The following is a 12,389-nucleotide window of genomic DNA, read 5'->3' on the forward strand; positions in this document are numbered from 1 at the left end:
TGTGTCCTGTGATGCCACCTTGCTGATGCCCAGGGGCTGGGGATGCAAACTAGGAGGTTTCTCTATTATTTTCTAGCTTTGCATTCTAGTCTAAGTACAGGCATCCTCCGGTATGGTAAAACACGGACACAGTTAAGACTGCTTTCTGAGTGTAATCCGAATCAATCCCTCAATCTCACCTGCCTGGATCATCTGATGCAGCTATATGTTAATGGATCTGGGAGAACAAGAACTCAAACACATTTTGCATTGTCTTTCTTTCTTTTCTTCTTTGGTTTTTAATTAAAGCCTCCAAAAGAGGCTCCATCCCTAATGAACCGCGGAGACCGACCCCGGGGCTCAGGAAGAGCTACAGCGGGGCGGGGCGGGGCGTTGGGCGTGGTTTCAGGGGCGTGGCTGAGTGGGCGTGGTCTGGGAAATTTCTTGGCTAGGGCGGGAGCGGGCGCTGCGGTCAGCTGAGCGGCGCCTGGCGGGTCGCGAGGCCGCGCGTCACCGTCCAGCTGCCCGGTCGCCGCCCCCCGGCTGGTCCCTGGCGGGCGTCGGCATCCAGAGCTTTGGGACAAAATACCAACGAAGCAGTGACCTAAGAGGAGAGGATCCCTGTGGCCGGTGAGCCGGGCCGGGGGGTGGCGGGCGCTGACTGAGCGCGGCGACTCTCCCCAGAGGACTCCACTCCATCCTGGCAGCGGTTCTCGCTGTCGCGGTCTTCCGGAGCCTGCCGCGGGAAGGGTGACGAAGCTGGGGCGGCCCTCCTGTAGGACGGCTGTCCTAAGAAGGCTTCCGAGGCCCAGGCAGACCCTGACCTAGAGTGACAGGGCAGCGGGGATGGAGGTGGGGGTGGGGAGTGACGGCCACCCCAGAGGACACCCCTCTTTCACCGGGATAGTATAACAGTCTCGGCTGCCGCAGGTGACTTCCAGTTCAAGTCATCGAGGTGGTTTGAAGGTGACGTCCCAGGTTGAGAGTGATTGAGCAAGCAGTCAGTTCATTTTAAGGAGGAAGTGATTAAGGTACCGTCGCAAGGAATGAAGGTAGTTTGAATGAGGTCGCCCAGGAACAGTGAGGAATAGAGAGACCCCTTGCCAAAGTGACAGGCTTACAGAAGGGTACATTAACTATTGGGTCTATCTGGGAGAGTGTGCTATATCCATGCATGTATATACACTCATGGGGGTGGGGAGTGGGGGGTCACAGAAAGAGACGGGGGCGGGTGGAGGGGGGAATGTGAGATAATAAGAATGAATTTTAAAAAGCTGAGAAGTTTGAAGGAGTTGTTTTTACCACGGGCAATGTGTAAATTGGAGGCAGTAATCAAGCCTCAGAGGGAAATGAAACCCAGCACCTGATCTGGCCTGCAGGGTCAGGACTCCTGTGTAGGAATGTATGCCTGAAGTATTTAAGGTTGAAATGGCAAATCTTATGGAGAACCTCAAGAAAATCACATAAGGCAGGCAGTATTGGGTCACTTGCGCTTTCAGAACTGAATCCAAAGCTGCCCTTTGACCCAAAGCAGCCACTTTGCTCTTTTGACTTAAGGAGAGAAGTTAGGAGCCTATCGCCCCAAGGCTGATAATGGGGTAGATCTGGACAGAGCAGAGGCCACTGCCAGAGACTGCCTTGGACTTGATTGGACGAGGGAAGTTTCACTGTGGATCGCGAGTGTATTTGATCTGTTTATAGTGAGCTGGTTTGAGCAGTACTTTATATAGTGTGTAACACCATGAAAGTAGCTACAGTTTTTACAACCGGCCTGTAAATTGTGTGGGGTAGGAGAGAAAGAGCGAGTGTGAGATCGAGAGAGAGAGAGAGAGAGAGAGAGAGAGAGAGATTCAGTCTCACCTCAGTCTTGAAAGGAGTTGGTATGACTTTCCTCCTGATTATTATTGAGCTCCCGAATTTAAGTAGCCTATACTTTTTTTTGGCCATGAACTGTACTTACTCATCCCAAAATCTGCAATCTGCTTGCCTGTAGTTTTGTTATAGAGCCTTAGCATGTTGATGAATTCTTTGGATTTTCTGTAAAATCAAAATCCAAAAGAAAAGAAATTAAGCCCTTTAAATTTTATTATATTTATTATTTCTGTGTGTTTATGTGAGAGGGTGTTGGTGCTTGTATGCACGTGCCACAGGGACCACAGGGGAAGTCTTTGAGAGATCCATGGGTTCAACTCAGGATATCAGATTTGGCAGGAAGAGCCTTTACCCACCAAGTCATCTCTCTGACCTGTAAAATCTGTTTTGTTTTGATTTTGAGAAGGGGTCTCACTATGTCTACCTGGTTGGTCTGAAACTCATTTCATAGACCAAGCTGACCTTGAACTCACAGAGATCTACTTTGCTTCTTCCCCTCAAGTGCTGAGATCAAAGGTGTGTCCCACAATGCCTTCCAAAATCTATTTTTCTTAATTAAATTTATTAAAGCTTTTCTTGCTTCTGATTTGGCATGTGTATGATAAGAAAATAATAGAATATAGATATAGATATATCCAGATTCTTTGCCGTGGTAGAGAAAAACATTGACATTGATATCTATGGCTAAGTAAGCCCAGAACCTGATTTTAAAAATAAGTTTTAAACGATGCCTTCAAGAATCTGGATGTGAACATCATAGAACCGCAGGAAACTCATAACAGTCCTAATATGTGCAGTTTGTGCTCGCACAGTAGAGAGCGTTTTACAGGCGTTAAAGAGACCTCAGTAAGTTGTGTTTGTCATTTCAACATTAACCCAGAGGCTGCTGTGTGCCAGTCTCTAGTAAGAAAAAGACAGAGAGAAAGTAGATGGTAGAAGACTGGCAGTAATTACTAGGAGAGCTGAGGCACTGGAAATACAAATGGTTCTTAGGCGCTCAAAAGCATGGCTTCTCCACAAAATGTCGTCCCTGAGATGGACTTGGAAATTCTCCCATGGGCATGAGCCAGACCGCGCCCAGACAGAGGGCACTGAAGAGGCAAGGACACAGAGGTGAAGAGTGCATGGGACTGTGAGCCCTTTGATGTGGTATTTGTGGCTTTGTGATAGTAGGTGCCATTGATGTGTATCGATAAGTAAGCCTAGAACCTGAAAATAAATACAAATATGTTCCTGTCATAAACCTCTACAGCAGTGGGCTCGAAATGGAGAGTGAGGAATGCCTAAAACTCACTCAACAAGGACCTGGCAATTTGTTTTCTTGTGTGTGTCGCAATACTGGGGACAGAGCTGTAGACAAAATAGGCGAGAGGTGAACATTGCCAATCATAGGACAAATAAAAGCCTGAGCTTCAGCCTTTAGGAATGGAGGGAGATGGACCCCTTTGAAGGAAGAAGTGACCAGACTTTAGATTTGGGAGACAGGGGATGGAAAGAAGGAAGCCTTACTTCCATGCTCCTGCCTTCAAAACTAGGTTAAGTCTGTATTTTCCATGTATGGCATGGCATAGCCTCACTAGTAGCATTCCTAGTAAGCAACAGTGAGGTTTCTTTTACTCCAGCAGTAAGATGTGTATGCCTCCCACCTTTCTTTTCCAAGCAGACAATGCGTTTGGTCATCTGGTCACAGACTCTACCCAACCTCCCATTAATTACATTTATATGCTTATTCTGTCAGTATGGGTGTGGATGCACCATACCCTGGCACCTACGAGGAAGACTCAGGACAGCGTGTGAGAGTCAGCTCTGTCCTTCTGACATGTGGATCCCAGGCATCAAACTGAGGTGGTCAGGTTTGACTTCAAGTGCCTTTACCTGCAAGCCATCTTCCTAGCCTCCTTTAGCCCTTTTGTGAATGGAAACTACAGTTTACCATAGCCAGCTATCGGTTCTCTTTAGGAAACAGGTTTTCATTGTTTAAAACTAATGTACCAGGACTGATGAGATTGCTCAGCAGTAAAAGAACACTTTCTGCTCTTCAGAGGACCTAAGTTTTGTTGTTCCCAGTACCCACTTCAGGCAGCCTCAGCTCCAGGGAATCTAATGCCTCTGGCACCTGAGGGTACCTGCATTTACATTCACATACCCACATGGGAACACACATACCTTCATACAAATAAAAATAACTATTAAAAAAGAAAAAAATTAATTGGTCTATGCAAGGATTGAGCCTGGTAATATTTCATCTGCAAATCTGAAAACTCATTTACATCAGGGAAAAAGGACTGAGCTCATTTTGCATCCAGCGTCGTCCAGTGGATGGAAGTTGGCTTAAGACAGACAGTGCTAGGCAGACAGCCTTCTGGCTGTCAGAGCCATCCTGTAGTGGAAGAGACAGTGCCTGCTGGGGGAGAGTGGGGGCGGGACTTGACTCATGTGGCCCATCACTCAAGCATTTAAGCCTACTCTATGCAACCTCGTGTCCCGGAAACCACACAGACATTCTTATAGTGAATAAGAAGTCAGAGTGGATTAAGGCCAACTCAGGAATGAGATTATGCCCATGTCTGTAAGGTCAGGTCATTAATTACTTGACCCCTGAGTACATACGGGTGTACATGGTCAGGGGCTCTGGGAGCAGATCTAGGGAAGAAAACCTGGAGCTTTGGCTTCTGACTTTGTGTGGTACTAGTTCTAGGTCTTTCTTGTTAGTGAAATCTTGACAAATCCTGCCTTCCATTGTTAAGTATCTTCTGTTTGTTTACTCTAAATCTGGGTTAGCTGTATCCCCCAGGCTGGCCTAGAACTCCTGGCAACCCTAGCTTTCCTACCTAGAGCAGGGATTATAGGCTTGCATGGTCACACAGGCCTAAAATTTTTTGGCTTGATAATCTCATTCTAACACTCTCTGTCTGTCTGTCTGTCTGTCTGTCTGTCTCTCTCTCTCGCCTTATACTTCAATGGTCTTATACTTCAGTGGTATACTTCAATGCTCTGGAACTTACCATGTATCCCAAGTTATCCTCAAACTCAAGGCTGTCCTCCTGCCTCAGCTTGCCAAGTACTGGGTTATAGGCGTGTACCACCTTCCCCTTCTTACTAAATATGTTTGCCTAGAAATGGTACTTCGTACCCAGATCAGTTGGATTTTCATGAGGAACTGTTGTTAGGGGGACCCTTGCAATAAATACCCCTTTCCAGTTATAAGCTCTGGGGATATATAGATATAAATATGTATCTCTCTGTTTGCTCCGTTTAATGTAGTTCAAGGGGAACTTAATGACTCAGACATTCAGGCACCAGTAAGGTGGTTTAACAAGTTAAGACTTTTGCTGCTCAGCTTGATGATCTGATTTCTGTCCTTGGAACCCAGATGGTGGAAGGAGAGAGAAAGGCTGTCATCAGAACTCCACATAGACTGCAGGCATGATGCTTGTGATTGCTCATGTGCAGGTGTGTATGTGTGTGTGTGTACGGGCGCGCGCGTGTGCATGCATGCATGCGCATTCTCTCTCTCTGTCTCTCTCATAGACACACATATACATGCAGACAATAGTGTATGTACCTATAGATAGATAGATAGATAGATAGATAAAGTGTTTAGAGACTTTAGAGATTTAAGCATTCTGCTATTACAGTCTACCAGTAGATATTTCATATTGTTATCCTTTAGAGCACTCAAAAATCCTGAAAAGTCCTTTGAGACTTCCACTATTACTAGAAACTGCTTTTAGTAAAATGGTGGTAGTATTTGAATGTTCACATTTGCTGTATATGCTGACTTCTTAATCACCATGACATTTGAATTATGGTATTCATTTTCCTAACACCATTTGACAGCACTGTGACTAAGTGAGTATGTATTTGTAAGAATGATCAGGGTGATGGCAGGGCTGACAGACGCGGGTGGCGTGAGGAATACTGAGTGTTGAAGCGGGGACATGGAACTGTGATCTTTCTAGAAGCTTAAGCATATGCTTTAAAAGTCATTGAGCTGAGAACTGTGAGGAGTCAGTAAATAGCCCGTGGAAGTCAGGTACCTCCCAAGGCCACACACTGGGCTGTTCTTCTATTGTCTCACCTAGATCTTTTAATCTTAGTCAGCAGTCAGCATGTGGAGGCAGGAGGATCACCTTCTACTGTCTACAGCCCTGGTTTTGTTTTGTTTTGTTTTGTGTGTCCTTGTAGAATCTGAGCAGCCTGCAGCAGGTATACAAGGATTGCTGGAACTGTTAGGAGTATGGCCAGCGTTATTGTGGCTGAGTCTGTAGGCTGAGGGAGGTGCAGATGGGAGGTCAAGGGGCAGAGACAGCTAAGCAGTCTCCCTCCCCATTCCTGGAGCCTTCCTTCTCCCTTTGCTCCTTCGTCCTTCTGGGCTCTGTTCCTCCCCCTCCCTTCCTCCCTTTCTTTTGATAAAACCATAAAGAGATAATTTGTTGCTGGACCTAAGTGTGGTGGCATGCCTGTTATCCCAGCACTTAGGAGGCTAAGGCAGGAAGTTTACCAATTTGAGGCTAGCCTGGGCTACATAGCTAGTCTCTGTCTCAAAAAAAAAAAATAGAAATTGAGAGACATTAGTTTATGAATATAAGATAGAACGAAACACATTTTCTAGATGTCTATTACATTTTTAAAATCTGTTGAGATGGGCATAATGGCTTATCTTTTAATCTCAGTCAGCAGTCAGTATGTGGAGGCAGGAGGATCACCATGAGTTCAAGGGCAATTGGCACTACATAATGAGTTCTAGGATAACTTGGGCTATAGAATGAAAGCAAAGATAAAAACAAAATCAAAATACAATGTTGAGTGTAGGTATAGCTCACTAGAGCACTTGCTGGTATTTATAAGTCCCTGGGTTCTGTCCCTGGCATCTGCTTCCCAACATACAAATCTGTCAAATGTTTTATAGCTTTTTCAGATTAAATACTTCAGGAAATTTTACTATTGCTCAAAAGAATCCATTTTTATGAAATCTAGTCACCAATATCATTATGTACAAAAATAAAATTTTTAATGATTTTTTTCTATATTTATGTATATGCATATGTAGGCATACATGTCTAGGTGTAGGCATACATGTCTAGGTGCACGTCTGAAGTTGACATCAGGCATCTTCCTTGATTGCTGTCTACTTTATTTATTGAGGCAGGATCTATTCACTGTACCTGGAACTCACAAATTCCAACTACTGTAGCTGTCCAGCTTACCCCAGGATCCCATCTCTGCCTCCCAAACGCTGTGATTACAAGAAGTCAACATGCCTTCCTGGCTTTTTATGGTTCTGGGGATCCAAACCCCAGTCCTTGTGCTTGCACAGTGGGCACTCGAGCCCCTGGACCATCTCCTCAGTTCCCTTCATTGATTTTGCAGGGGCAGGTTTACAACATGTAGCCAGCAATGGTCTGAGACTTGTGGTCCTCCTGCCCCAGCCTCCTAAGGCAATGAATAAGTGTGCATGTTCATACTTAGCTGCAAAAGTGAATGTTATAGAAAGTCAGAAACACTGCTTTACCCAGAAAGGGTGTAGGGATGGCATCTTAAATCAGTTCAGTTGGGTAAAACCTATATCCACACAAGGCGCACAAGTGAGCAATGCCTGGTCGGTGTTTCCCTCTGACGTTACCATGCTCCTATGTGCTTCTTGGGATGCTTTTCTTCTAGCCAGGTGCTTTAAGTAACACTTGATTCACCTGCAAGTTCTTCAGTCTAGAAGCAGTGCACCAGACTCTTGCTTGACTTTAGAGAACCCGCAGAGAGCCCAGGATCGCGCCTCCTGTAGGCATAGAAAGCAGCTCTCGTTCTGTGCATCTGGTCTTATTTTCATATGTGGGCATGAAGCCTGCACACTTATGTTATATTGTGGTTGTGTGGCAGGAAGGATGCTTATCCTCCTTCCAGAACAGGGACTGGGTCCATAATAGACTACAACACAATGGAACCATGAAGCACTTAATCGTGAACTGCTAGCAGTCTGAGAGCAACGCCTTCTCCCCAGTTAGAAATGAGATTGGGGACCAGGGCTGGGGCTCAGTTGTGGAGCATTTAACTAGCATGCCTGATGTTCTAAATTCAATTCCTGTTGAGAGTGGGAGAGCTCGCCACCCATGTCCCAGGAAGAAGCCACCTGCCTTTTTTGACACTAGTTAGCACCAGTTCATTACAGTTGTGGGGCAAGCACCATTTGTTACATAGATTTGTTTTAAATTATAGTTATTAGAGATAAAGTTTAAAAAAAAAAGATTTATGTGTCTGCGTCCGTGTGAGTTTATGCCATGTGTATATGTGTGTCTGTGGAGGCCAGAAGAGGACATCCAATCCCCTGCAGCTGGTAACGGGCAGTTTTGAGCCATCTGACATGGGTGCTAGGAGCCAAAGAGGAGTGAGTGCTTTAAAATACTGAGTCATCTCGCTAGGCCCAAGAAATAATGTTTTTTAAGTCATCTCTCTGGACTTCAGTAATTTGCCTTTGTAGAATAAGGCCATTCCTGATGGGAATATCTATCGTTTTCATGACGTGTAAAGATTAAAATTTGTTTGCCTATGTTTGCTTGGGTGCTAGGTGATAAAGAAGTGGGATTGGCATTTATTCTTATTTCTGTGTTCTCATTGGCATGTCTGTGAAATAAAGCCATATCAGTAGAAGTGTTTTCAGGATATGCAGTAGGTAACAAGCTGCTGTAGTGTCTTTTGTGTATACACCAATGAATACCATATCAAAGCCTCAATAAAAATACAGCTTCACTCACACCTTTTGTGTATTAGAAGATGGTGTCTGCAGATCAGCCTTGCTGTATGCTGCTGCTGGCCTTGGGCAAGCTGCTGCACCTGCTTCCTCATGCAGTGATCCAGGGTAGGCAGGGGCATGTCTGCACGACACGTGTTTTCACAATACTGTGCCTAAGGATGGCCAAAAATAAACATCACCAACCATTCCTTTTTCATCGAAGATAAACTATGGAGATCTTAATAGCTCTTAATAAATACAAAATATGCAGGGTCTAATAGCTTTCAGTAGGTATAAACTATGGATATTTTAGTAGCTTTATTGAGTTCTAATTTCCAAGCAATACAATTCCCTCAGAAGAAGGCTATTTGGACTTAGAGATTTCAGGTTATCTAGTAGTGACGCTTCACCAAGGCTGCTGATGTTCTCTCTCATTATAGCAGTCGGTACTTCCCACCTCCTCTCTGGGTCCACCCCTTCCTTGCAAGGTCTGGTGAAGCTGGGCAGCGTTAACTGGATGTTTAAAGGGAACATCGCTCCAGTGCAACCTGAGGGAAAGCCAGCAACCCTGGGATTTACTGCCTCTCATTCTTAGTAGAATTGTGGGCCTTTCAGAGGCCTGGGGTAGACCAGCGACAGCTATATTTTTTAGCTTATGGCTTTTCCGTAGGACCTGTTACCATGTCCCATCAACCTCTGAGCTGCCTGACTGAGAAGGGGGACAGCCCTTGTGAGACCCCAGGAAATGGACCCTCCAATATGGTTCACCCCAGCCTGGACACATTCACCCCTGAAGAGCTGCTGCAGCAAATGAAGGAACTCCTGGTTGAGAACCACCAGCTGAAAGGTGAGCTGGACTGTCCATCTGGACTCTCCACTCAGGAAACACAATCTCTTCTGAAGGCCTTGTCAGTGAGGGCCTTTCTCAGCTTGTTTCCCTAGAGGGAAAAACAGCACAGCAATACTTTGGGCAGGGCTTAGGGGGCTTGTTGTTTACGTCTGTTACAGATCAGACTAAAAGTACTCTGTTTAGGGGCTAAGGTCAATAATAGAGAGCATGCCTAACATCCATCTGCAAGGATCTAAAATGGATCCTTATCACCATACCAAAAAAAAAAAAAAAAAGTATTTCATCTTAGGAAATAGGAAAATGACATTTACCCCTGTTTAAAAGGAACCATAGAGGGTTGAAGAAATGGCTCAGTGGTTAAGAGCACAGACTGCTCTTCCGAAGTTCCTGAGTTCAAATCCCAGGAGTTCAACCACATGGTGGCTCACAACCATCCTCTTCTGGTGTGTCTGAAGATAGCTACAGTGTACTCACATATAACAATAAATAAAATCTTTGGGCCTGAATGAACGGGGCCCCAGAGCAAGCAGGACCCCAGAGTGAGCAGAGGCCCTGAGTTCAATTCCCAGGAACCACACGATGGCTCACAACCATCTGTACAGCTACAGTGTACTCATGTACATAAAATAAATAAATAAATCTTTTTTTTTAAAAAGGAAGTCTAGAGGACCTACTGTAGAAAGCATTCTGAGGAGGTAGACTTGATGGTGCAGGGCTGTATCCTAGCTCCAAAACAGATTCCAAGTAGCAGGGGCATTCTAAGTTCAGTGCTACCATGTGCTACATAGCAAATTCAAGACCCTCCTAGACTTCAGACATAGTGAAACTTTCTTTCAGGGGAGGGGTTATATTCTGCCATCTCAAGGCATGGCTAATCATTAAACTTTGTAATCAATGAATGATAGGACCTCCCTCAGTCTCTTAGATTTCTAGTCATTAACAGGACTTTATATCTCAATTGGTTTTTATTTGGGAGGTTTTGTTGTTTTGAGACACTGTCTCATATAGACCCACATGGCCTGTAGCTCATTATGTAGCAGAGACTGACCACGAACTCATTTCCTACCTCTTGCCTCCCTAGTGTTGGGAGTAGTCATGAGCCACCATGCCTGGTCTTTCTCATGACATCTAAGGACTAGCAGCACTGTTCTAGTTTTTTTAGCAAACTCTGCTCACATCACTATGGTCTTTTATTTATTTATTTATTTATTTATTTATTTATTTATTTATGCTGACATACCCATCCCAGGCCACCCAGGCATGTTTAGATCCAGAGACCCAGGGTATTGAAATGGCCGGGGGCGGGGGGGGGGGGGCTGATTCATGAGATTCCATCCATTCCCTGGTGGGTGACTCCCTCTCTCTGAACCCCAAACAGAAGCCATGAAGCTAAATAATCAAGCTATGAAAGGGCGATTTGAGGAGCTGTCCGCCTGGACAGAGAAGCAGAAGGAAGAGCGCCTGTTGTTTGAGATGCAAAGCAAAGAGGTTAAGGAGCGCCTTAAGGCCCTGACTCATGAAAATGAGAGGCTGAAGGAAGAGCTTGGAAAATTCAAAGAGAAATCAGAAAAGCCATTTGAAGTGAGTACATGATCCGCTGTGGGTTTATTTCCTGACTACATACAGCTGCTGTGCAACAAACCTTTTTGTGGGGACACATACTTGTCTACTCACCCAGAGGGATCCCACAACAGACCAAAGTAAAGAGCCCATCAACGTCCCACTTGGTAAACTAATTTTATTCGGGCTACTTATGGGGGAGTATCAGTGAATGGTCACTTACAGAAGCAGAAATGACCCAAAGACAGATGCATCACCAAGGCCCACCCCAGCATGGGTGAGCTCACTGCACAGCCTGGAGGCAGCTCAACAGGTTGGAGTGTCCTTTCTAGGTCTAAACCTCTTCTAAGAGGCTCTCCTGGTTTCTGCTTCTTTCAGGCAACTTGCTTCCTCTCATCTTCTTCTTTGTACTTTTTTTTTTTTCTCACTGTCTTTATAGTTCAGCTTTCTTCCCTCTAAGGGGGACTCTCAGCTTTTTTTATTTGTTACTGTGGCTGGGAGGGACCTCTAGTAATTCTGGTCAGTTTCAGGGACTTCCTGCAGGTGTTTTGAGTCCTTTGCTTTCCTGCAGGAAGGAATGTTTCTATCTGGGAGGAAACTATTACACAACAGAAGGAAAATCTTAGTCTGGACTGTCAGATCACCAAGTTCCCTGGTTCAGGCTGGACTGGTGTTTTACACGGTCTTGGAAGCAGTGTGGGTTTGCTGGAAACACGGGCTGGGTCACGTGTAATCTCTGTTGGGGACGATATTTAGAAGGGCAGAGCTGAAGAGATGCTCCTAGCTGAGGAGATTGCTTGCCATGCAATCCTTAAGGCCTGCTCTCTGACACTTGTTTAATATCTAGATTCAGGGATGCATATCTGTAAATTCAGCACTAGGGGCCAAGATAAGCAGATGCCTGAAATTTGTTGGCCAGCTAGCGGGATCAATGGGCTCCAGGTTCAGAGAGAGAGAGAGAGAGAGAGAGAGAGAGAGAGACCTTGTTTTTTAAAAAAAAAAGATGGACAGTGATCTAAGGAGACACCCAGTGTCAATCTCTGGCCTCCATAATACACACCCACATGCGTGTGCACCTTCACATGTGCACATACCCACAAACAGATAAAGACTGAGGCAGGTGGCTGGAGAGTCCAAAGCCAGTCTGAACTACATAGCAAGTTCCAGGCCAGGCTGGGTAGTATGAGTCTCACTGTCTCAAAAAACCAAAACTAAAACTAAAACTATTCATGTTATTAATCAGTGTTTCATATTCATTAAAAATGGTAGGTGGACCTTTGCCTTGAACCACCGGTTGCTAGTTTTTAGTTTTATATCCTTGACATAAACTTAGATTTTACAGTGTGCCTTGGGATGTTCGCCTTTTTGCCATGCTATCCTTTAAGTAGTGATTATTCCCTT

General features: G+C 45.0%; 1 protein-coding gene across 3 annotated transcripts in view; it reads left to right on the forward strand.

Annotated features, from left to right (window-relative positions):
• The first annotated feature begins 438 nt into the window (after nucleotides 1-438).
• The window catches only part of Optn (optineurin), a 48,029-nt gene continuing 36,078 nt past the window's right edge, over nucleotides 439-12,389 (forward strand). Inside the window, exons 1-4 of one of the 3 annotated variants that reach the window (XM_021156007.3) lie at nucleotides 439-609; nucleotides 5,225-5,304; nucleotides 9,249-9,425; nucleotides 10,807-11,009. In XM_021156007.3, the coding sequence (XP_021011666.1) occupies nucleotides 9,260-9,425; nucleotides 10,807-11,009 (369 nt within the window). In that variant the 5' untranslated portion in view covers nucleotides 439-609; nucleotides 5,225-5,304; nucleotides 9,249-9,259. Of the gene's footprint in view, nucleotides 610-917; nucleotides 1,011-5,224; nucleotides 5,305-9,248; nucleotides 9,426-10,806; nucleotides 11,010-12,389 lie in introns of those variants that run through there. The other 2 variants (XM_021156006.3, XM_029473608.2) reach the window with 2 other exon arrangements.

Source organism: Mus caroli, unplaced genomic scaffold, assembly GCF_978045245.1.
Source record: "Mus caroli unplaced genomic scaffold, Mus_caroli_1 scaffold_2, whole genome shotgun sequence".
Taxonomy (NCBI): domain Eukaryota; kingdom Metazoa; phylum Chordata; class Mammalia; order Rodentia; family Muridae; genus Mus; species Mus caroli.